Here is a 27002-nt window from a genome sequence, read left to right on the forward strand (position 1 = left end):
TCGTCGTCCTGTTTGGAGCCCCGGCAGTAATTGAAGCTAGAAACAAATTCCATTAGCAAGAACCCGAAGCCTGAGGGTCTCTCTCTTCTCCGGCTCGGTTTTATCGATCGGAAAATAGATCGCTTCGTGATCGTGTGCTTGCTTTGTGGAAGCGATCAACAATGCGTGCCGGCGACATGAAGTTTCTAGGTATGGACTTCAGCTGCGCGTTTCAGGCGCTGAGGGACGGCAATTTCCCTGAGAAAGATTGCATTCTTCCCCTCATCTCAAAGCTCCTCGGATATTCCATCGTCGCCGCTTCCACCACTGTCAAGCTTCCCCAGGTATTTGAATTTTCGATATTAGTGCTTTGTTTGGCGGTGGCAGTTCTTGATCCGTTGTTTGTTTACTTTCTTCTTTGATTTTTTTCTTTTTTCTTGTTTTATGGTTCAGCAAACCTAAAAAAAGTGAGATCTTTGATTTTCTGTTTGAGCCATCTCTCCCTGCTAACTAACACTTTTGCTATTCACTTGATTTTAAAAATGTTGAGCTTTAAAATCAAATTATAATTTTCTTTTGAAAAAGATCCTGACGTTGTCTGGAGTTGCAGGATGCTAATTCTAGTTCTTGGGAATTTAGTTACTACATTTACCAAGTGAAGTCCTTATCTCCCTACACTGGAGATCTTGTATTGTTTCTCCAAGATAACAATTCATACAAAAAGGACTGGTACCATTCTCCTTTTCTAAGAGAATAGAGAGAGCATTAACTTCTCAATCTTAGTCCTCTTGTCATGGACCGAAGCTTCTGTGTCATTGCTTTCATGCCTTAAGGTTAACCTACTTAACTTGAAATCCTGCATCAATTTCATGTACACTTAGATAGGGAGACACTTCAAGTGGTGAAACTCAGATTTTGGGATCAGGCTCCCCTCAAATTGTGAGAATAATGGCCATGGTTAATTCCTTGATTATGCATTTGCTATTGATTTTGTTTTCAGGAACTTGCTTTGTACATCTGAATATGGTAAGATGATAATGTAAGTTTGGTATTTGCTTGTTCATCTGTCGTATGATGTTTCTGTTCTTAATTTCAGATATTGAAAATTTTGAAACACCAAAGTGTCAGAGGACTTAGTGTCGTAGCCTTTGAGCTTGAAGTAGTTGGTTATACCATTGCCTTGGCATATTGTCTTCACAAAGAGCTCCCATTCTCAGCTTATGGCGAGTTGGCATTTCTTTTGATACAAGGTAGATTTTCTAGCACCATCTCAATTAGTGAACTGATTCACAAAATTGATTGGCAATGGACTAATCATGTAGGCCAACCTTCCCCATTTCATCTTTTTCCTTGTGCTCGATGCTGAGCAGTGAGAATTTACTTGTCCATTTCTTCTGTTCATCCTTTTGTGGTTGATATCAGTATATCCCATTCTCTATTTCTACATTTATTCACTTTATAGATGAGATCATATGCCTGTTGAAATATAAATGTGAGAAAATAATTAGGATATAAAAAATCAAAAAGACTAGCCTCTCTTAGCTTGTTATTTATAATTAGCATAATGGGCCTTAAACCTATGGGTTTAATCTAATTACAAATACACATATAATAATTTTAATATATACTAATAATTCTAACACTCCCCCTCAAACTAGATTATAGATATCATATGCACCAAGTTTGTTACAAATATATTCCATTCGAGCACCCTTTAGAGACTTGGTGAAGACATCTGCAAGTTGATCATTGGAGTTAACAAACTTTGTAACAATAACACCTTCAACCAATTTTTCTTTAACAAAGTGATAGTCGATTTCAATATGCTTAGTCCGCTCATGGAACATTAGATTGGAAGCAATGTGCAAGGTAACTTGATTATCACAAATAAGCTTCATAGGAGACACTTCACAAAACTTGAGTTCTTGCAGGAGTTGTTTAAGCCAGATAAGCTCACAAGTTGCATTAGCCATAGCTCGATACTCTGCTTCTGCACTAGATCTAGCTACTACATTCTGTTTCTTACTTTTCCAAGAAACCAGATTTCCTCCCACAAGAACACAATACCCAGAAGTTGATCGACGATAAGAAGGAGATCCTTCCCAATCTGCATCTGCATAACAACAAATATCTGTGTGACCCTTATCCTCATAGAGTAGACCTTTACCTGGTGCTCTTTTGATATATCTCAAAATCCGGATAACAGTATCCTAGTGAGAATCACATGGTGAACTAAGGAACTGGTTAACTACACTCACAACAAAAGCAATGTCAGGACGAGTGACTGTGAGATAGTTCAACTTGCCTACCAGTCTCCTATACATTCCAGGATCTGAATAAAACTCCTCTTGTCCTGGCAAGAGTCGGACATTCGGATCTATTGGGGTGTCAACTGGTTTGCAATTCACCATACCGGTTTCTTCTAAGATGTCCAGTGCATATTTCCTCTGAGAAATTGCGATACCATCTCCTGATTGAGCAACTTCAATACCCAAGAAATACCGAAGTCGACCTAAGTCTTTGGTCTGGAAGTGATGATATAAATGTTCCTTCAGCTTCTATATTCCAACATGATCACTCCCTGTGATAACAATGTCATCTACATAAACCACAAGGTAGATACATAAGGAAGAAGATGTTAGAACGGGAGGTGCTATGGCACACACCAAGAGGGGGGGGTGAATTGGATATTTTAAAAATCTTGATAGAACTTGAAAACTTTTTGACTCAATTGAGGTTTTAGTGATTTAAAACATAGAACATATGAAATGACAAATGTAAAGCAAGAAGAATAAATGACACAAAGGATTTATAGTGGTTCGGCTTAAACCAAGCCTAATCCACTACCTTAGCTCCCACTAAGGATTTTGAACCAATTCACTTAAACCTCATACTTACACAAGTAGGCCCTCTAGCTACACAAGGTAGGAAATACAACCTCCTACTTAAACCAAGTAGGCCCTCTAGCTACACAAGCTAGGAAAACAGTCCCTTGCTTCAACGAGCAAGTCCTCTAGCACAAAACTAGGAAAATAAGAATGATACAAATGTAAAGAGAGAAGCTAAGAGTTAACACTCTTAGTTACAAGTTCTCTCACAATGAAAACAAGGCTTAATAATAAATTTACAATGATAGAACAACGAAGCCTTGGAGAAAAAATACAACAGTGAAAGCGCAAATATTATAAGCTCGAGTAAAAATGATTTGAACTCTTTAGATCAACTCGTTCCCCTCCATTAGCCTTCTCTTGATCATCCACGACTTGTATTTATAAGCTTCCCAAGAGATTGAAGAGAAATGTAGCCGTTTGTGACCGTTGGAGTTGAAAAACTAGCCGTTGGAAGTTTTCTGTAAAAGATATAGTCGACAGAAGAAAATGCATAGTTGACTATTTTTATAAATAAAACAAAACATAGTCGACAGACAAAAACGCATAGTCGACTATCTTATAACACAAAAATCCCATAGTCGACAGATACATATGCACAGTCGACTATTGCAAAAATGTGAAGAGAATTTTGAATTTTATGAACAAAAATAGTCGACAGATGAAAAGCCATAATCGACTATCCTTATATGATAGTCGACGGATACAAAAATAGTCGACAGATGCCTTAAATAGTCGACAGATCAAATCAGCATAGTTGACTATCTTTATGCATAATTGACTATCTTTATAACATAGTCGACTATTTTTAGGCATAGTCAACAGCATTAAACTACATAGTCGACTATCCTTTTGAAAACATTGAAAACTTAATAAATCATCATTTTGATATTTTGAAAGCAAGTTGAGATTATCAAAAGTATATTTTGAAACAAAACCTCACTCAACCATACTCAATATTTCTTCCATAGGATTTCATATCTTGCTTCAAAATTCATATATTACAAATTTGTTTTCTCATTCATATAATCCATAGAGATTGATTTTATATTACAAATTTATTTTCTCATTCATATAATCCATAGAGATTGATTTTCATATAGTCATTATCAAAACCACTATTTTATTATTCAAGAGTAAAATATCAGAAGAGTGGTGATAGGAAACTGAATGATCAGCTTCACTTCGAGTGAGACCAAATGCTTGAACCATAGTGCTGAACCTACTAAACCACGCCCGTAGAGATTGTTTCAAACCATAGAGAGACTTCCTGAGTTTATAGACTACATTGGACTCTTCCTGAGCAACAAAACCAGGTGGTTGCTCCATAGATACCTTTTCTTGCAAATCACTATGAAGAAAGACATTTTTAATATCAAGCTAATAGAGTGGCCAATGACGTGTAGCAGCTAGAGAGAGAAAGAGGCGAACATAGGCCATTTTCATAACAAGAGAGAAAGTATCGTTGTAATCCAACCCATAGATCTATGTAAAGCCTTTGGTAACCAAGCGGGCCTTAAGATGTTCCACTTGGCCATCAGGACCCACTTTGGGTGTGAATACCCAACGACAACCAACGGGAGTCTTTCCTGGTGGTAAAGACACCAAATCCCAAGTATCATTTGAATGCAAGGCGTCAATCTCATTGAACATAGCCTAGCGCCAACCAGGATGGGACAAAGCTTCACCTGTGGTTGTAGGAATAGAAACAGAGGAAAGACTCGAAACAAAGGCACTATAAGAAGGAGACAAACGGTCATAGCATAAAAAATTATAAATAGGATGGGGATTACAAGTAGATCGTGTACCTTTGCGAAGAGCAACAGGGAGATTATCGGGCTCAGGATCTGGGATAGGAGGGATAACAGACGGAGAGAGCGAGTCAGGAGAGTCTCGGGCTGAAGGAATGCTGGCACCGGTAGCGGGATGAGGACGACGGTGATAGGTAAAAAGTGGAGGAGGCGTGGTAGGTGGATCGGAAAACGGTAGGGTGGGCACCACAGAGGAGACAGACGGATCCAAGGAGGACAGCGGAAGAAAAGAAAAAGGAACAGACAAAACCTGGTGAAGACGTTGTGAATCAGACTGAGCAGCCGAAAAAAAGGATTGATGTTTAAGGAATGTGACATCAGCAGACAAAAAATAGCGATTCAGCTCAAGAGAGTAACACTTATAGCCTTTTTGCAACCGTGAATAGCCAAGGAAGATACACTTGAGAGATTTTGCAGCAAGCTTATCCTGTCCAAGTGAAAAAAAATGCACAAAACAGATGCATCAAAAAACACGAAGAGGAACAGAATAAAGTGGTTGAGTAGGGAACAAAAGGGAATGAGGAATTTGCTCCTGTAACGTTGAGGATGACATGCGATTGATGAGATAACATGCAATTAGAACAGCATCGCCCCGAAATTTGGTGGGAAGATTGGCATGTAAAAGGAGCGTCCGTGCAATTTCAATAAGATGGCGATTCTTACGCTCAACAACACTATTTTGTTGAGGTGTGTAAGGACAAGAGGATTGATGCAAGATGCCATTGGAAGTCATAAAGGTAGTAAATGGAGAAGAAAAATACTCAGGGACATTATCACTACGTAAAGCATGTATAGAAACTTCAAACTGTGTTTTTATTTCAGCAGTAAATGTCTGAAAAATAGAAAACAACTCGGACCGACTCTTCATAAGAAACAACCAAGTGCAACGAGAAAAGGCATTAATGAAAGTAACGAAATATGAAAAACCAAGAGTAGAATGGACGCGGCTGGGCCCCTATACATCAGAGTGCACAGGGGAAAAGGGAGCCTCAGCCCTATTATTGACCCGGCGAGAAAAAGAATGACGATCATGTTTACCACGCTGACACGACTCACAATTAAATATGGACAATGACGACAAATTAGGAATTAATTTCTTCAATTTGGAGAGGCTGGAATGACCGAGACGATAATGGAGAAGATCTTGGGAAATGGCACTAGTGCAAGCTACTGGTGAACTAGGCACAGCAAGATGATAGTGACCCTGTGACTCACACCCGACGCAAATCGTCCACCCCATACCCTGGTCCTGAACACAAACAGAGATAGGAATAAAGAGAACATAATAGTTAAGAGTTTTGGTGAGTTGGCTAATTAAAATCAAATTAAAAGGACTATCAGGAACATATAAAACAGAATTTAATGAGAAATAAGAGGTGGGTGTGATTTGGCCGATCCCTTTAACTGCAGTTTTGGTATCGTCAGCCAGGGTAACAGTAGGTAAAGTATCAAAATAGGTAAGTGAGGAGAAAAGAAGCCCATTACCACACATATGGTCAGTGACGCTAGAATCTATAATCCAAGGACTAACAGATGAGCCTTGAACAACACAAGCAATGGGATTACCAGAGTGAGACGATTGGGTGGCCTGGAACTTCAGGAAGGCATCATACTCAACTGCAGACATAGGTACCAATTGCGAACCTGGTCGAGATTGAGTAAGACTATGATCACTCTGAAATACATGAGCTGCACTAGTAGATGATGCAGGTGGAGCAGCTGGTTGATCATGTTTCTTCCAGCATTTGTCCTCAAGATGATCCAGTTTCTTACAAAAGGTACACTGTGGACGTGAGCGATTATTATTGCGTCCTCTATTTCCTCCAACGGTGGAAGCCTGAGATACAAGAGCTGAAGATTCGACTGGAGGAACAACATGAGAAGGAGAAGAAGACATACCATGTGCACCTATCATATTCAACAACCTTTTGAAAGAGTCTTCATGGTAGGGTTAGCAGAGCTAGTCAAGATTTGATGTCTGATGGCATCAAACTTTGGTTTTAGACCGGAGAGAGCAATAACCATGAAAAACTTCTCTCGTTAAGCAATCTATTCGGTGCGGGTTGTAGTAAGAGGAAGAAGAGCATCAAATTCTTGCATAAGAGCCCGAACCTGCCCTAGATAAGATTCCATTGATGACTTCTGCTTGAGATTCTTGATATTAGAGACCACAGTGTACAAACGTTGGATGTCGTTTGTGTAACACTCTTCAGCTTCCTTCCACACATCAACACAACTTTCAAAGGGGCGAAAGAGCTGCATGATTGATGGATCAATGGACTGCCATAGGAGGCTACATAATTGGGCATCAACTTGTTCCCATCTCGCCCAATTAGCTTCTGGCACACTTTCAGCCTTCGTGGTAAGATGATCCGCTTGACCTTGCCCTTTGAACCACATTTTGACAGAGGCTCTCCATGAGAGATAATTGGCAGACCCTATCAACTTGATTGTGGTAATATTGGTTGTCCCAAGATTGGAGTCAACAAAGGCTTGAGAGACAGTAGGGGCAACGACAGAAACTGAAGTGGGAGTAGCACCGGCAGAAATCGTGTCACAGAAGTCAGACATGACGAAGACTTTGACACCAGAAATAGATTTAGGGGTCGGAGGAGGTTAGATCTGGAGAATCCAATGAAAGAAGACTGGTGGACGCGTTGTCACGCGCTAGTGCGTGGAGGCAAAGGCAGCGTGTGGCTGGTTCGGCGGCGGCGATTCTTCGGCGGTCGGCCGATCTGGAGGCAGTGAACTCAAGGGTGGTGGCGGTGTGGTGAGGTGGTGGCCGAACAGTGGAGTTTTGGTCTGGGCAGTGACGGTTAGGGTTTAAAAGTAGCTGAAAAACGATACACATCGACGACTAGGGTTTTTTTATCTCACCGGTGGTTCTGATACCATGTGAGAAAATAATTAGGAAAGAAAAAATTTAAGAGACTAGCCTCTCTTAGTTTGTTATTTATAATTAGCACAATAGGCCTTAAACCTATAGGCTTAATCTAATTACAAACACACATATAATAATTATAATATATACTAATAATTCTAACAATAAGCTTTACCCCTCTCTGAGGCATTTTTTATTGGTGGATTTTGCTTGTTTAAAAATAAGATTAGAGAAAAAAAAAAAGAATTAGAAGAAAATAATGTCTTTGTTCTTTTATCATTTCTCTTCTCCTGTGTCAGAAACCAAGCTTTCTGGAGTTTATAGCTCAGAAGGTCATCTTTTCTGCACATTCAGAGTGACAGATTTTTCTATGGGTTTGTTAGGGGATATACATTTTTCAATGGGCTTGTTATGTGATGGGCAATGAAGATAAATAATGATTATTTGCCCCACTGATCTTAATTTTAGCCTATGAACCATGCCACCTACTTTGGATCACCCAACTTGGATCTTCCTTCTATAAACTACATTTAGTAACATTTATAATCATTTTTTAATAAGAAAAACATTTGTCATCATTTTTTTATTAAAGAATGTTGTATATTTGTTTTGGGTACATCTACTAACGTAAACTACATGTAACTGACTTGATCAGAAAAAAAAGGTACTAGTAATTTGCCCAAACTAATGATTTTGACACCCGTCAGTTTTAAACTCTTTACTGTAAATTTCAAAGATTGTTCATAATCACAAGGGATCTAACATTTTTTTTTCATGTCTCTTACAGCTATAATTTTGGTTGCGATTATCTACTATTATTCTCAGCCTGTTGGAATTAAGACATGGCTCAGGGCATTGCTGTATCCTATCTGGCAGCTGAATAACTTGGTTTTGGCATTGTTTTGAAAAATCTGATATGCAGTGGCAATCCCTGCTTTCTGTTTATAATGCCAGTTCTCTCCAGTCAGAATACAAAAATACTTGCATTTCCTTACTGATGCAATTGCAGATATTGTGCCGTGGCACCCACTATCTTAGCCGGTCAAATTGATTCTGTTCTCTTTGAAGCTCTATATGTAAGTGCCAACACATGCAATTCAGACTCTAATATGTTGATCCTTTACTGTACAAAATTTTTCAAACATTAAAATAATTTATTTTCTTCCCAAATCCTTTTTTTCAAAGAAAAATGAACTGTTTGAATTTTTGTATGCATAGACAGGGGGAAGGGAAGTTTTATTGTATAAAATATATTTTCTCCCCATGCATTCACGTTTATATGATTATTTCTTCATTCAAACAAGAAAACCTGCATATCTGACACATTTTGTTATGGAAACATTGATGCAGGCATCTCAGCATGCCATTTTCTTCTTTGCCAGGATTCCACAAATTTGGGCGAACTACACTGTAAGCTGACCCTGATAATCATCTTTCCTGTCTTTTACTGTTCTCTTTCTCTTGGGAAAGAGCAGAATGTAAAATTTCAACCATTCAAATATGACTTTGTTTGCAAAGGTTTCTTCATTGCATAAGTTGTACAAGAACATAGAAAAGAGATCATAACAATACAGGAACAAACCAACTTTTATAATAGCAGAGTATTAATCCAACGAAATTCGACTTGAGTACAATTATAAAACGTACCATGACCTAAAATGACAGACCAATTAAGCCTTCCCCCTTCTTATGACAAAATTAGCATACTAATGTATCTTGTGCCTGTTAGCTTGCCACAACCTGGTAACTGTGGATGAGACCAAAATAGGTGTGAATACTAAACTCAAGATATCGAGGAATATTTTAGAATATAGAGGTTTTAATTTAAGAAAATTGAAAACTGAATATATGGAATGTAAATTTGGTAAAATTATGGTAAACTTGAAGATAAAATTACCAAGAAAGGATCAATTCAGATAGCTTGGATTAATAATCCAAAAAGATGAATGAGGATGTTACTCATAAAATTAAGGCAAAATGAGTAAAAATAAAAGTTGCATTCAGAGTTTTATGTGATAGTGAAATTCTGTTTAAAGCTAAAAAGAAAATTTTATAAGATAGCTGTAAGACCAACACTACTGGCACAATATGTTGGTCAGTAAAGCGCCAACATGTGTAAAATAAGAACATAGCTGAGATTAGGGTGTTAAGATTAATGTTCAACCATACAACAATAGATAAAACTAAAAATGTAGCTATTCATAATGAGGTTGGACTTTGGAGTGAGTCCTATTGAAGTTAAGATGCGTGAGATTCTGTTTAAAGCTAAAAAGAAAATTTTAGAAGATAACTGTGAGACCAACACTTTTGAATGGCACATTATGTTGGGCAGTAAAGCAGCAACATGTGTAAAATAAGAATGTAGCAGAGATTAGGGTGTTAAGATTGATGTCTAACCATACAACAATAGATAAAACTAAAAACGAGACTATTTGTAATAATGTATTTTTTTTTTTAAAGGAATCGAAGAAGCACCAGTATATAAGCCCTTTGGGTAGAGACCTGTCAGCTTCTCCTTATAACCTACAGGCAACCGACCGAATCTGACAATCGGCAGGGCTAGGTAAGTTCGGGATGAGGACCTGTGCCCGTGGACTCCCGTGTAGCAACAACTGATACCTATCGCGCTGCCCAGGATTCGAACATGCAACCTTGGCATACCCAGCACCTGAATCCTGTGTGGTCAACCACTTACGCTATCCCCAGGGGTTTTGTAATAAGGTTGGAGTGAGTTCTATTGAAAATAAAATGCATGAGGCATGGTTAAGATAGTTTGATCATGTGAGAAGAAGACCAATATAAATTCTTGTGTGTCAAGCCCTTGAATTAGGGTTGGGCAATTTGGAATTATACACAGAATGCAAGAGAGAGAGAGAGAGAGATAGAGAGAGAGGAAAGAGATGATCGTTTCATTCCTTCGATGATCCTTTCCATATTGTCGTAGGTCTCTATATAGAGAACCTTTAGCCAATGCAACCGTTATTCAATCCTTTTAACTACATAACAACTAGCTATTATACAACAGATTCTCGCCTAATCGCCTACCCCTTTTAGTTAGACCCCAATGGCTTATACAAGGTTAATTCCACACTAATTACAGCTATGCCCCTAGGATTGTGACAATCCTCGCCCCTTCAAACAATTTTTGTCCTCAAGAATTCAGAGCAGGCTCACAGCCTGGGGGAAACTGCTTCAAGAGATCTGGGAGGTATTCCCAAGTAGTGTGATCCGAATGAAGATGAGACCAATGCACCAGCACTTGAGTTGGGGGTAGCTTCCCATGATACAACACCCTCTTCTCCACAATAGCGCGGGGTTCAATCACCTCTTCTGCATTAGAGGGCAAGTCTGAGCTAACAAAAACAACATGTCCTTTAGCTTTCTTCAACAAGGAAACATGGAACACCAGATGATTGGTCCCCCTTTCTGGCAGCGGCAATCGATGTGCTACTGGCCCAACCTTGGCCACAATAGGATAGGGTCCAAAATATTGTTGACTCAACTTAGAAGTTGGTAGGGAAGTATAAGGATGTTGCAGGAATCTTCTAACCTTGAGATGATAAACCATATCACCTACTTCAAAAGCCCTCTCACTCTGCTTCCTATCCGCCACCTGCTTCATCCAGTTATGAGTAGTAGCCAATTCCCTTTTAAGCACTGTTAACAACTGTTGCCTTTGCTAGATGTAATGCTCCACTGCAGCTATAGTAGGTGAAGAATCTATAATGGTTGGCAGCAAAGTAGGCTTATATCCAAACATAGCCTCAAAAGGGTTCCGTTTGATAGCACTATGACAATTGGAATTATACCACCATTGTGCTAATGGTAGCCACTTATTCCAGCTCTTGGGGTTGGTGAAACACATACACCGCAAGTATGCTTTTGAGCATTGGTTGACCCTTTTCGATTAGCTATTCGTTTGTGGGTGGTATGCAGTGGACATACATAATTGGTTGGCCATTTTTGATTGGCCATCTGTTTGTGGGTGGTATGCAGTGGACATACATAATCCTACCCCCATTTTCCTGAACAACTCTTGCCAAAATGAACTCGTGAAGACTTTGTCCTTATCTGATACAATTGTTTTAGGAACATCGTGGATGCTAGCCACTCTATCCAAAAATGCCCTTGTCACTTCTTGTGTTGTAAATGGGTGAGACACATTGATGAAGTGCCCAAACTTAGTAAGGCGATCTACTACCACCATGATGACATCTGTGCCTTTAAACCTTGGTAATCCTCCACGAAGTCCATGGAAATTCCCTCCCATACCTGCTGAGGCATTGCCAAGGGCTGGGGCAACCCTGGGTAAGCCACCTGTTTGTGTTTACACCATTAACACACTGCACGTGACAACACAAATTCCACCACTTTTGTCTTTTGTTTAGGCAAAAAAATAGTTGTTTTACCTTCTGATACATAGCACGACTCTTGAATGGCCACCCAATGGAGAGCAACGAAGGGCCTTGAGAATTTTCTCCTTCAAGGTTGTGTCATTACCCACCACCAATCTATCCTTGTACCTTGACCAGCCCATTAGATAGTGTGTAACCTTGCAGCTCCAGTAGGTTGCACTATCAATTATGCCAATATCTCCTTAAGCCACTTAGAATACTCATAGCTAGCTGTCAAGCCCTTGAATTAGGGTTGGCAATTTCAGTAACTATAGAATGTAAGAACGAGGGAGAGAGATAGAACAGAGAGAGAAATAAGGAAGGAAAGAGAGAGAGAGAGAATCAAGAAAGAGAGGAATTGATTATTCATTCAACCCATGTCCCTCCACAATGCAGTAGGTTTCTTTATATAGAACCTCTAGCCAATTTAACAACAACTCTTCTAACTACTTAATAGCCTAACAAGTAGCCTAACAACAAGCTATTATACAATCAACCCATTCTTGCCTATTAACCAACTCCTTTAGTTAGATCCTAACGGTTTACAAGGTTAATACCCTCCCAATTATAGTACTACCCCTAGGGTTGCGACAATTCCCTTCCCTTCAAACAATTCTTGTCCCCAAGAATTGATAGTGACGACTATGGTTCAACCAATTCTTGCCTTCAATACTTGTTGCCTCTTTCTCTCCTTTTTACTGTTTTGCTTTTCTCCTTTGAGTAGTAGAAGTGTAGCAGCGTTCACAGCCTCTAGTAGTTCTATCGCTGCCTCAGCCTTTTTTCAAACACTTCAGTCCGTATAGAATGCAGATGTGATTCCTCCCCTATGATCATCTTGCACTCACCTGTTTTCTCATGGAAGACATTCTCTTCTTCTTCCTTTTCCCCATTGTAGCCCTCCATATACATCAGCTATCTCTTACATTGATGGTTGGGGCTATAATTGTCTCCACACCTAAAGCATAGCCTTGTTTGTCTCACTTTCTCTATTAGATTACCCTTAGTGCCATTATTATTGGAAGGTTCTTTGGCTGCCTCCTGATTAGGCCATGTAAGTAAAGACCTAGAGTTACCACTCCCATACTGCCCTGCCAATAGACTCGGCTCGTAGGGAATATCATGCTTCTTAAAAATAGCCTCTAGGGTCACTTCCTACAGCCTCACTTTTTCTGCAGCTTGCCTCACAGATGTGGGTGTCATCATCTTTACCATGGGCCACAATTCCTCTCTCAACCCGCTGATGAAGTTGGATACCAAGTACTGTTCAGTAAGCCCTGGCTACACAGTGCACACCATGGACCTCAATTCCTCAAATCGGGTTTGGTATTCCACTATAGTCTCTTCTTGCTTCAATTTGCTGAATTCCTCCACTATATCTGCCATGCTCTTCTCCCCAAAACGCTCACATAATCCCTCGCAAAATTTGCCCAACTTCCCTGCATTCCCTCATCTTGCACCCACCCTTGATACCAAGAGTCTGCTACCTCATTCAAATAGGTTGTCGCTAGGTTGATCTTTTGATCTTCTGTAATCCGGTAGAACTGTGAAAACCTCTCGCATTTCCTTATCCACCACCACGGCTTCTTCCCCTCAAATGCTGGAATTTCCAATCTTGGCATAGGGACATGGTTGTGAGTCGTGGGCTATGGATTCCTCGCCAGTGTTTCTTGGACTGTTGGCTGCTCCACTTCTTCAAGAGTTCCTTGCATCCCTGACCGATTGCCCTGATGCTGCAAAATTGGATTAGATGGCTGTCTTGGTGGGAATTTCGACGACAATCGGAATTGGGGCAGAGAGGACAACATGTTTAACATACTGTTGATCCTCTGCCCTTGCTGCTCCACTGTTTCTTAACATCATTCAATAGCTTTTTGCTGCTTCTCCATCGCAGCTTGCATGGTTTCTCTCCATTCCTCTAGGTCTTCCCGCGTTTGGCGTATAGTATCTTGAGTATGGGTCATCTTGGATTCTATGGCTTCCAACTTGATCTCTAGCTGCTTCAATCGCGTATCCTCGACCATTTGCCCAGACTTAAATTCACCACTTCACGCCTTCCAATCCCAATTCCAATCAAACAATAGCCGAGAACCACCTCCTATTTCACTTACAGAATTTGATCCACAAGTGATATGATCCTCAAATCCGAACCGCTTTTAGGCTCTGAATCTTTTAGCAAGATCGCTTTTTGAATCCATAAATCTGAACTGAGATGTCGAAATCCTACAAAAATTTACAAGGGTGGGAGAAGGCGGAAGCCCCAAACTGCTTTGCCACCCTCCTATAACCCAATTGATCCTGGGTCGATCTCGATCAAACAGCCAAAAATCAAAGAAACTCACAACTGCGGATTACCTCTTGCTTCGTCTTCAAGATTCGACAGTGCACTTTTTCGATCACACCCTCATGGCCTTCGTTAGCCAATTCTAATGCTCAATGGCCACCTCCTGCTTCCGATTGTCAAGATCGTCTGGCTTTGCTCGGGTCTCCTTACCCAATCACTGACCCTCCTGAAATTGGCCAAATCTTGAATCCGTTGGCTCTGTAATTTCCGTAATCACCAGAATTTACTACTTCTTGAGTCACCACTTGTGACTCGTTCAATTTGGCACCCAAGAACGTCTGACCTTGCCTGCACGCGCTCTGCTGCTACTTCAATTTCGAGCCGTCATCCGCAGAATTAACTTCGTTAACCTGCTTCTTGCGGCTTGATCACTTCCGACACTGCTGGTTTTGTGTTGGATCAAACCCTCAATGTACTGCTTAAGGGTTCTGCCCAAGTTGAAAAATTCACAGCCAAGGATTGCATGGCTCTGATACCATTTTGTCAAGCTCTTGAATTAGGGCTGGCAATTTTAGTAACTACAGAATGTAAGAACGAGGTAGAGAGATAGAACAGAGAGAGAAATAAGGAAGGAAAGAGAGAGAGAGAATAAGAAAGAGAGGAATTGATTATTCATTCAACCCATATCCCTCCACAATGCTATAGGTTCCTTTATATAGAACCTCTAGGCAATTCAGCAACAACTCTTCTAACTACTTAAGAGCCTAACAACAAGATGTTATACAATCAACCCATTCCTGCCTATTAACCACCAACTCCTTTAGTTAGACCCTAACGGTTTACAAGGTTAATACCCTCCCAATTGCCAAAGGCTGCGGCAACCCTGGGTAAGCCACCTGTTCGTGTTTACATTGTTAACACACTGCACACGACAACACAAATTCCACCACTTTTGTCTTCTGTTTAGGCAAAAAAAAAATAGTTGTTTTACCTTCTGATATGTAGCACGTACTCCTGAATGGCCACCCAATGGAGAGCAATGAAGGGCCTTGAGAATTTTCTCCTTCAGGGTTGTGTCATTACCCACCACCAATCTGCCCCTGTACCTGACCAGCCCATTAGATAGTGTGTAACCTGCAGCTCCAATAGGTTGCACTATCAATTATGCCAATATCTCCTTAAGCCACTCAGAATGCTCATAGCTAGCCTCCAATTCCTTCATCCATTTGGGAACTACAGTTGTGATGGTTTGGCAGGCTCCTTTTTCATCCCTTCTCGATAGAGCATCAGCCACCATATTCTCCTTTCCTCTCTGGTATTGAATGGTGTAATCCAACCCCATGAGCTTATACATCCTTCCGCTATAATTGCGTATGCAGTTGTTGTTGAGATAAGAATTGTAAGCTTTTATGGTCTGTTTTGATCACAAATGGGCTACCCTCCAAGTAATGGCACCACTTGTCAACCACCCTTAACACCGCCAACAATTCCTTGTCATAAACACTTAGTCTCAAGTGTTTTTGAGACAAGGCTTGACTTATAAAGGCCAATGGCCGACCCTCCTGCACAAGGACTGCTCCAATACTCATCTCACATGCATCTGTCTCCACAATAAAAGGTTTAGAAAAATCCAATAAGGCTAACACTAGGGCCATAGACATGGATTTCTTTAGGGCTAGGAAAGCTGCTTCTGCCTTGGGGTTCCACTGAAATCCCTCATTCTTAAGCAACTCTGTGAGGGGTTTGCTAATCAAGCCATAATGTTGAACAAATTTCCGGTAATAACCAGTCAACCCCAAGAAACCTGTCATGGTATAAGTCACTAGCTAGGGAATAAGTCATGCAAGTGGCGAGTGTCACATGCACATGGGTAGGTAGTTATGTAGTTAATTCTAGAAGGAGGACACTCATGTAAATAACCTTGCCTTGGCGGGAATAGACACGCGGTATCCTCCCTATATAAAGGACCGCACAAACTGTATGGATCATGCTGAATTTTTGAATCAAAACTCATTCTGAATTCTTTCTTAATTCTCTCCCTCTTTTTCTTCACTCTTTATCGGATTCTATCTTCCTTTCTCTAGAGAATTCGAGAATTCTCTAGAACTCATTGTCAAATTCGCTAAGGTCTGACAAAACCCCTTAATTCCTTCACTGTTTTAGGCCTAGGCCATTCCACCATTGCTGCAACTTTCTTTGGATCAATCCTCACACCTCCACATATGATATGGCCCAAATACTCAACCCCCTTCTCAACAAAGGTACATTTTGAGAGCTTGACATACAATTGGTGAAGACTTAAGGATCTCAAATATAGTGCGAAGGTGCATTAGGTGTTGTTCAAAATTGGGGCTATAAAGGAGAATGTCATAAAAAAAATAAGGATGAACTTCTCAAATAGGGTAGAAAAATCTGGTTCATATGGGCTTGAAAAGTGGCAGGTGCATTAGTTAATCCAAAGGGCATAACAGTGAATTTATATAGCCCTTGGTGGGTTCTAAAAGCTATCTTAAGAATATCAAATGGTGTCATGTGAATTTGATGGTATCCGGACCTAAGATCCAGCTTAGAGAAGATTTTTGCACCAAATAACTCATCCAATAGGTCATCAATCAAAGGTATAGGAAACTTATATTTGATGGTATTAGAGTTAAGTTGTCGATAATCTATGCAAAATCTCCATGTTCCATTATTCTTTTTGACAAGGAGGACTAGAGATGCATAGGGGTTTTGGCTAGGTTGGATGATGGATGAATCTAACATTGTTTTGACTTGCTTCTCAATCTTTGTTTTTTGAATCGAAGAATACCTATAGGCTCTAATATTGACAGGGACTGAATTTGGCTTAAGATGGATAGAGTGGTTCAAGGGTCTTTGGGGTGGCAAAGAATTTGGTTCCGCAAATAGATCCTTAAATTCTACCAAAAGTGAATGTAAGTCATCTGAAAATTGTACCTTATTCGAGAATTACAAGTCAATACAATCAGCTGTAGGTTGAGGCACCTCTTTGGGATTTCTGTCCTCTTTCATTTCCACAACTTGTATGGAAAAAAGCTGTGTTACCTGCCCCCCCCCCCCCCCCGGCGTTCTTCTTCAACATCATCTTCTGCAGTTTTTTCCCCTTTATCAGCTTGCATTCTCCTTGCTCCAGACTGCCCATTAGGGTCAGCTTCTTCCCATCAATCACCACTGTGACTTCTAACTTATTGTGATGCCCCGCTTCCACTTACGGGTGTCACTCGTGAACAATCATCCAAACTTGCTCACATGCCCGACCATTTGTGAAGGGCAGACTATGTTTCAACATGAAACCCCTTAGGTGGGAACTAGGCTTCGTCGTTCCCTTTCTTCCACTTCAGGATCGACTAGCAAATTTGGGCTTTAACAATACCACACTTGGTTAATTAATTTTCATTTAAATTGCTCAAATCCCTTTTTTTTAAATATTTCAATTTTTCTTCTTTCCTAAGAATTCCACTGGGTTCCATATAGTTCAAATTTCCAAACCACTCATTGATTTTACCAATTCCGAGAAAAAACTCATATAATTTAAATTATCAAAAATTTTGGCATTTTCTCCAAAAATCTCTTTTATTTTGGAAATTTCTCCGGGGCCCAAAATTATTCCATAAATGCCCAAAAAATTCCAAATTTTTCAAATTTTTTTAAAAAAATTGGCCGGCGGGGCCTACTAGCGGGCATTGGGCCCAGCTAGGTGCTGGCAGCGTGCCGCGCGCCTGCGCCCACTATGGCCCCCTGTGGGCCACCTGCTGGCCCTAGCTGCTGCCAACAGCTAACCTTCACCCTTTCTCTCTCTCTCTCTCTCTTTTTTTTTTTTTTCTCTTTGGGCTTCTTAGCCCAAATTTTTCCAGATTTCCATCACTAAAAATACACATCAACATACATCAAAATTTGTCATTTTGCACCCCGACTCCAACTCTTTGGCCTTCAAAGCCTTACAAAAAAAAAAAAATTATTCATTTGAGCCACCAATATAAACAATGAGGGTCTAACCCAAATACACATGGTAACAATATCACCATTATACAACATAAACAAACCAAAAATTACAACACATGCTTTAGGCTTCAACAAGCCATAAAACTAACAAAAATCCACCATAAGCCTCCAAACTTCAAGCTTGCAACACTCGTAACCTCTTGCCATATGAACAGCCTACAAGGTGAGGATGATAATCTTATGAGCTATAAAGTTCAGTAAGGGTGCAATGCATGTAAATATGAATATAAACATGATTATGTATGCCAAGTGCATGCAAATGAGGCTAGGTCATTTTATCCTCACAACCCACCAAGGTTTGAGGCATCAACCTACCCCTCCCCCAACACTAGTCCTCTATATGGCCATAGGTACACTAGAACTCATATCATGCAAATGTTAACTACTACATGCAAATGCTACATAGAAATTTTATCAAACATATTTACCAACTTGTAAGGCCACCTTCACATGGGGCCATCCCTTACCTTTAAAAAAAAATTCCTTAGAAGCTTCCAAGCCTTTGCTTTAATGCTTCCCCAAAGACTTATTCTCAATAACAACCTTGAAATAAAATTTAAAGAGACTAAGCCACCATTAAGAGAAACAAAAGGACTTACACAACAAGAAAATGAAGGCTTTCCCTTTACCATTTTTCCTTACCTTTCATTTCTTCCCTTTTCTTTTCTTTCTTTCTTTCCTTCACATTGGAAAGCTTCTCCCAATCTCTTCCTTTTTCTTCTAAACTTGGGAAAACTTGGACTTAACATTCTCTTCCCAATTTATAGAAACTCTTAATCCATGCCAAGCTTCTAGAATAAATCTTGGCCATTGGATCTTCTTGATACTAGGTTAAATCCACACCCTCCACAACAAGCACAATCTATGTGCTTTAAAGAGCTTTAATCTCAACCATTGATCAAATAAGATTTAATCTTCACCCTTGAGAAGAAACACAATCCTTACCTCCTTGGAAGATTTAATCTCATCCTTTGATTTTTCTTAGCCCAAACAATCTCTACCATCCATTCTTATAATTAAAATTAATCTTTAATCATGTTGGCAATCTATGCCAATCTTCAAGAATCAACCATGGCCCTTGGATCAAATCTCATTCCAAGATCAATTCTCAACCATTGGATTTCTTAATTTCCAATTTTCTCATCATTTATTTAAATGAGACTATTTTCATATACATCACCTTGATAGACATATTTCACATAATTTCCCATTTAATTTAATAAGACTATTTTCCATCATAAATGCATGGCAATTTTCCAATTTCTTTTCCATTTTCCTTATTCACCATAATGATTACCCGCATTAAATGCTCCAATCCTTTTTGATTTAATTAAATCACCCATTTTTACTCAAAATATCCACCCACACACATACATATATATATGTGATTTCCCACCAACAATTTATATCTCTCTTATCACAAGACCTTGCCAAGTGTCACTCTTAGACACCATCCTTGGCTTCCAAGCTTTAATCCAAGCCATCCATGTGGCTCCACCACATTTATTCTCCATTTTAGGAAAAAATAGATTTCTCCTCACATATAAATAATTATAAATAATTTTCCTCTAATAATTTAATTCCCTCATGGAATTATACTCCAAATTACCAAAATGCCTTAGGAATTAACAATTTCATCAATTCCATTCAATTGCACAAATGAGATTAATTCCCAACACATTCTCATTCCAACAAGGGAAGAATTTCCAAATTTTCCAATTGCCCTTCATTGGGTCTCACTACCCAATTTACCAAAATGCCCCTCCCCGAGGGCACTATTATTTCCATCGATCCACCTATCTCAAGGGCACTCTATCAACCTTCCATATTTTCTAATATCAATAACACCGGGTGTTACACTTATTAAAGTCAAAAGTCAAAGGACTCACAGTCCTTATCCAATTTAACACCAAGTATCACATCACAGCCTCTCAATTCCAGAATCTGCAAGTGTGCCACAAATTCTGACTCCTGCATGATCCATTTGAATCCCATACACTTATAGTGGCTGTACATCCTACTCCCATTAGCTACAGTCACCGATAAAGGCGTCGTGGCTGTTAAAGGACATTTAAGAATTGTAGTTGTGGCCTCACTAGGGAAACTATGGGTGCTTCCACTGTCAATAAGCACCATTAGCTTCCGTTTTCCCACATGGCCCCTCACCTTAATAATCTGCCCCATAGGGCTTCCCTTCAATGCATGGAAGGAAATTTCCCCTCCTTCCTCTCCTTTTGCAGCCCTTCTTCTTCTTTTTCCCCATCAAGACCCTCCATATTCATTAGTTGTCTCTTGCATTGATGGCCAGGGCTATACTTGTCTCCTTTGCTCCCTTAGATTTCCCGTATTGCCATTGTTATTGGGTAATGGCTTAGCTACCCCTTGACTAGGCCATGTAAGCAATGGCCTAGAGCTTCCACCCCTGTACTGCCTTGCCAACAGACTTGGCTTGTAGGGAACTTTATGTTTCTTAAAGATGGCCTCTAGGGTCAGCTCTTGCAGTCTAGTTTTTTCTGCCGCTTGCCTCACTGATGTGGGCATCATCATCTTCACCATGGGCCGCAATTCCTCCCTTAGTCTACTAATGAAGCTGGACACCAAATATTGTTCAGTAAGTTCTGGTTGCACAGTGCACACACCATGGATCTTAATTCCTCGAACTTAGCTTTGTACTCCATTTCCGACCCCTCTTGCTTCAATTTACTTAATTCTTCTATTACATCCGTCATACTTGTATCCCCAAATCACTCACGCAATCCTTCAGCAAAATCAGTTCAGCTACCTTGAATTCCTTCATCCTGAACCCACCCTTCATACCAAGAGTCTGCTACATTGTTCAAGTAGGCTGCAGCCAAATTGATCTCTGTTCTTTTAGAATTCTGTAAAACTGGAAAAATCTCTCGCGTCTCCTTGTCCACCACCTTGGTTTCTTTCCCTCGAACATTGGAATCTCCATTCTTGGCATTGGGGTATGGACGTGAGTCGGGGGCTTCAGATGCCTAACCTGGGTTTCTTGAATGGCAGGCTGATCTTCTTCCTCAAGGACTTGCGTTCTTGATTGATTGCCCTGTTGCGGCAAAATGGGATTGGAGGCCTGCTTGGGCGGAAATTCTGGCGACAGCTGGAATTGGGGCAGGGAGGACAGCATGCTGAGCACGCTGTTGATCCTCTGCCCTTGTTGCTCCATCGTCTCTTGGCATCATTCAATGGCTTCTTGTTGTTTTTCTTTCCCTTCATTCTAGCAAGTCCTCCCTAGTTTGGAGCATTGTTTCTTGAGTATGGGACATCCTGAATTCCATTGCCTCCAATCTGATCTCTAATTGCTTCAATCTTGTACCTTCTGCCATGCCACTGTGCTCCTCGATCGCGTTGTTCCCCGCAATTGGCTGTTCTTCCTAGATCGTATTGGAACAGCTAGTCCCAGCTGCTTCTGACGCATTCCTCGCTGCTTCTGACACCTTCTTCGCCATGATGGTCCCACTGAAAATTCCCACCGCTGGATTGTCCGGCTCTAATACCACAATTGCCAAGCCCATGAATTAGGGGTAGGCAATTCAGAATTATACACAGAATGCAAAAACGAGAGAGAGAGAGATAGGAAAAAGAGAGGGAGAGAGAGAATGAGAGAGAGAGGAAAGAGATGATCGTTTCATTCCTTCGATGATCCTTTCCATACTGTCGTAGGTCTCTATATAGAGAATCTCTAGCCAATGCAATGGTTATTCAATTCCTTCTAACTACATAACAGCCCAACAACTAGTTGTTATACAACAGATTCCCGCCTAACCGCCTACCCCTTTTAGTTAGACCCCAACAGCTCATACAAGGTTAATTCCACACCAATTACAGCTATGCCCCTAGGGTTGTGACACTGTGAAAGAGTATGTGGTATGGAATAAGTATTTAACAATAGTGATAAAGGAGGAAGACTAAAAAAAAAAAAAAACTTTGTGGGAGACTCTTGACGATGATATGAGTTATAAAAACCTTATAGGAGAGAAGAAGCATGTGTTAGATTTGGAGGTGTTATGGCACACACTAAGAGGGGGGGGTGAATTAGGTATTTTAAAAACTTGATAGAACTTGAAATCATTTTGATGGAAAATTTGATGCAAATGAGGATTATTGAAATGCTTGAAATAATAAATGAAATAAAAACACAAGCAAGAGATGAACACAAGGATTTATAGTGGTTCGACTTAATCCAAACCTAATCCACTACCTTAGCTCCTCACTAATGATTTTTCAAATAATCCACTAAAACCCCCTACTTAAACCAAGTAGGTCCTTTAGTCTAAGACTAAGAATTTACAACCTCTTACTGATACAAGTAGGCCCTCTAGCTACACAAGTTAGGAAAAACAAGAAATGTAGAATATAAGATAATCTAAGAGATGAATCTCTTAGTTACAATGTCTCTCAAAATACAAATAAGGCTTAAATGAATGTATACAAATTAATATCAAAACCTTGAAGAGAGAAAAATAAACCACAATTAATATAAATACAAATATGTATACGATGTAAGCTCAAATCATTTTCTTTCCATCCATTAGCCTTCTCTTGCTCATCCTTGAGTTGTATGTATAAGCATCCCAAGAGCCTTGCCCAAAACTAGCTGTTTTGTGATCGTTGGAGAATGAAAAACTAGCCGTTACAATTTTCTGATAAACAAACTATCGACAGATAAAATAGGTTAGTTGACTATATTTTCAAACAAAACTAAGGCATAGTCGATAAATGTAGAACCAAATCTACTGATAGTCGACAAACACTTTCACATAGTCGACACATCCAAAAATAAAAAGAAATTTTATAACATCATACACATACATAGTCGATAGAGGAAATTTCATAGTCAAGAGAGCCTGCCCAATAGTCAACAGACCACAATATAGTCAATAGAAGTTTGGGTATAGTCGATAGATCATAACCCATAGTTGACTATCCATAAGCATAGTCGACAGAACATAGGCACATAGTCGACAAAGCATATACACACAGTCGACTATTCAAGGCATAGTCGACAGAACATAAACACATAGTCGACTATTCACTTAGAAAAACTTAACATTTAGATGACAGATGCTACAAAAATGCTTTTAACTTCATTTTCCAATCTCCTAAATCATAAACAACACATATATATTGGAAAATACTTTGACCACAAACATTTGAGATTGCTTAAAGCATCATTTAATTTGGAGCATTAAGATAATAAATATCATCAAAATACAATGGTTTTTCATCATCAAAACTCTAACAAAGGCAAAGCATCAGCATGGAAAGAAATGATTAACATGCTAGAATTTATGTAGCTGACTCACATAGTGGGATTAAGGTTTGATCCGTTGTTTTTGTACTTTGTAACTTGTTCCCGCCATCTTTAACTGTTATCACAGCATGATAATGTTAAATTATCACTTTTCGGTTGAATGTATGGTTCTAGTCATGCATTACTTTTTTCCAACAAGAGATCACGCTTACTATTTTGATATTGCTTTGACATATATATGCATTCTCGTGCCTATCCACTGTGCAGAACAAAAGTACAGGGGAGCTCAGCTTTCTAACCTCTTTAATGAATTTTGGAGGTTCAATGGGTAAGTGGATTGTTTTGCACCAAGGATTGGACAATTCATAGATTCAGGGAAAAATAACAAACTGATGTTGTTTTTTACAGTGAGAGTTTTTACCAGCATCCAGGAAAAAGCTCCAACAAGTGGTATCCTGATTTCTTGCCCATGCAAATTACTGTTTTGCATATAAGATTTTGAGAACTTGCCTTTTTTTTTATATATTTAGTACATATAGCAGCATAAAATTTGACGTGGTATGTCAAAATACACTGATATCAGCATGTAGCATACTAGAAAAACATTGACAACTTGTCAACATTAGTTTTTTTAAACAATAGGAAAAAGTTAGAATGTTTTTTGTCATCCCCGAGTTCATGTAATCTCAAATATTGAAGAAATAAAAATGCAATATTATTATTGTTCTTATTACTATTATCTTCATGATCTTAAAAGCTCAACTCCGAAAAAAACCTTCACACCATATGTGCAATCTAGTCCATTTCTATACAAATAACGCAGGGAAAATGGGTTTCTTAGGGATTGTTTAACTGTACTTCCGTTTTTAACTTTTGGTTTTTGTTTTTAAAATTTTAAAAACAAAAGCGAAAAATTAAAAACAAAGTTGTAGTCAAACGAGCCTTAAGGAAATGTCTATTCCTTTTACATTTTCTTAATCTCAACCAAATAAGCCCCTGAAATTTAGATTAAGACTTTTCTTTTCTCTTGACAAATCTGAGAAGCATGGTGTCAGGTCAAACTTTTTCAAGTTGACTAGCATGTCAACAGAGCTATTTTAGTAGTCAGTCATAATGCAGAGTCTACTAGATATTTTTCATCAAAGAGACCAACCCAATGTTGTTCCATTATTCATATGTTTCCAAGTCTTAGCGTGATTTTTAATTTCCTGCTTTGAGTTCCATGTAACATTTCGTTTTCCTTGATTTGCTTGAAGTTGTCCTGGGATCCGTAATTGGTATTGTGACAAACGGTACCATCTTGAGTCAGATAATCATATACCAGAAGCCACGAGGCAAGAAAGAAAAGAAAAATGAGTAGAAGAACGAGGCTTTCCCGGGAGCTTGGCATGCCCGTCACGGTTCTTCTACATACTGTTCCAACCAGCTGGATTTATCAATACTTAAGGAGCAAGTAGCATTATTAGCTCCTTCATGTTGATAATCTTTAGTTCTAGCCCTGATTTATTGAGTTGGTTAGCTTGTATCAATGAAAGAGAGAGTGTATGGATGGTACTGTAATATTTCCTGTCACCGGACATCGAATTTGGCTTGTTAACAACAAATTGAAGGATGGATTTGTCCGGTTTTGATACCATATAATTGCAGGTAATTGACGATTGATGATCATGAACTGCATCTCCAATTTTTACTGTTATCTTTTTCCATTTTCTTACTGTCTTGTAGCATATCAGAGTGATTTTCGGGCTGTTCAGTTGTGGAAAATTGGTTCAATTTTTCATAAAATAAAAAATAGAAAATTTATTCAAATAAAGAAATTTTTAAATAAAAATGAAGGTTTGAAAAATGCATTTTTTTAAATTAAACTAAACTTAGAAACTTATTAAAATGAGTTTTTTTAAATTATCAAAATTATTAAAATCATTTTCACAACTGAACAGTGACTTTTAGTTTTCATCTACTAAGAAGTAATAAATTATTAAAATTTTAAAAACTGACCTGGTGGGGGTGAATGGTGATAGGGATCACTGCAATAAACATTTAAGAAATTGGGAAAAATGCCTTTTAGGAGTTATTATTGAAGCCATGTCATCAGTTCTTCAGTATTTCTCAAATAAAAAACGAGGGTCCTTTGAAAACAATCTCTACAATATTAGGGTACCTGTGGTCAGAATGCCCCAAGAGAAAAATGCAGATCAAATTAAAAATGAGCGAAGGAGGAGGTAAGAATGAAGAGATATTGTATTTGTATGGAAGGTGGCTGAAAAGAAATCTTTATGGAAACAAAACCTCAGCACGATGATTGAATTCAACCCCCGATGGTTTATTGAACTCAATGTTGGGTATCTGTCACGTGTGGTGGAAGCACTCAATATAGTAAGAAAAAGTAGAGAAGTTGTAATCGCCTCCTTCACATCTCTGCTTCCAAAAATTCAATGGTGGCTATCCAAAGCTGTTTAGAAATTCAAAGAGGCAACTAGAAGCTATCGGGAAATGTTACAAAACCTCAGCATGATGATTGAATTCAACCCCCGGTGGTTTATCGAACTCAATGTTGGGTATCTGTCACATGTGTGATGGAAGCACTCAACACAGTAAGAAAAAAGTATAGAAGTTGTAGTTGCCTCCTTCACACCTTTGCTTCCAAAAATTCAAATGAGATTTTTAGAAATTCAATGGTGGCTATCCAAAGTTGTTCAGAAATTCAAAGAGGCAACCAAAAGCTACCGGGAGATGTTAGAATTTGTAGCTGTCAAAATTTGCAGCAGCTAGAAATTCCACCAGAATGTGCCAAAAAGTCAACTTAGTGCAACAATTTTTTACCTATAAAACCAAGAGCAATTGGGAGAAAGGGGTGTAAAAAAAAGGAAGGAAAAACAAAGAGCTGCAGAGAGAAAAATGAAGAGCAACAGTAAGAAGAAAAAATTCTAGATAGCCTGTGCAGCAATCGATTAATCCTTGATATCTTTGCATCTCGTGTTCTGATCGTCACGATTTTCATATAGCAACTTCACAACTCGTTCTTCAAATCTGACGATTAAGATCGAGATTTGGTTGTCCATCTGGGAGGAATTGTGTCTGAATAGTAGTAGTTTTTGGTGAGATCTTACCTTGCTATTTTTTGAAAAGTATTCCAAGAATCTTTATTCTTAAGAGGGTTGTGATTGGGTTGATTATTTTGTTGCTCTTGGAAATTTAATGTGCCAAGAATTATTGAATTCTTGAGGATTTTGTTGTGTTTCTAGTGTTATCTAAAGAAGAAAGATTGTACTCATTATTTGTTAATAGTTGAAGTTTTTGGTTAGACTCCGATCTTGTGGTTTTTACTCCTCATATTGAGGGAGTTTTCCATGTAAAAATTTGGTGTCCCTGTAATTAAGTGATTAGTGCACTTATTTTAGATTACTCTATATCTGCTTGATTTAACTTCTATTAAGTTCACACAAGAGGGATAATTATTTTATTCCAATGTG

The 27002-nt window shown here is 39.0% G+C and overlaps 1 protein-coding gene across 1 annotated transcript; it reads left to right on the top strand.

Moving 5' to 3' along the window:
• Positions 1-25197, top strand: LOC127799514 (mannose-P-dolichol utilization defect 1 protein homolog 2-like). The gene is made up of 8 exons (XM_052333610.1): positions 1-323; positions 1076-1229; positions 8347-8419; positions 8569-8635; positions 8910-8969; positions 23797-23857; positions 23938-23979; positions 24786-25197. Exons 1-8 carry the CDS (start codon positions 162-164, stop codon positions 24887-24889), a joined length of 723 nt encoding a protein of 240 aa, XP_052189570.1. The 5' UTR covers positions 1-161; the 3' UTR covers positions 24890-25197.
• The last annotated feature ends 1805 nt before the right edge of the window (positions 25198-27002 follow it).

Source organism: Diospyros lotus, chromosome 4, assembly GCF_014633365.1.
Source record: "Diospyros lotus cultivar Yz01 chromosome 4, ASM1463336v1, whole genome shotgun sequence".
Lineage (NCBI taxonomy): Eukaryota > Viridiplantae > Streptophyta > Magnoliopsida > Ericales > Ebenaceae > Diospyros > Diospyros lotus.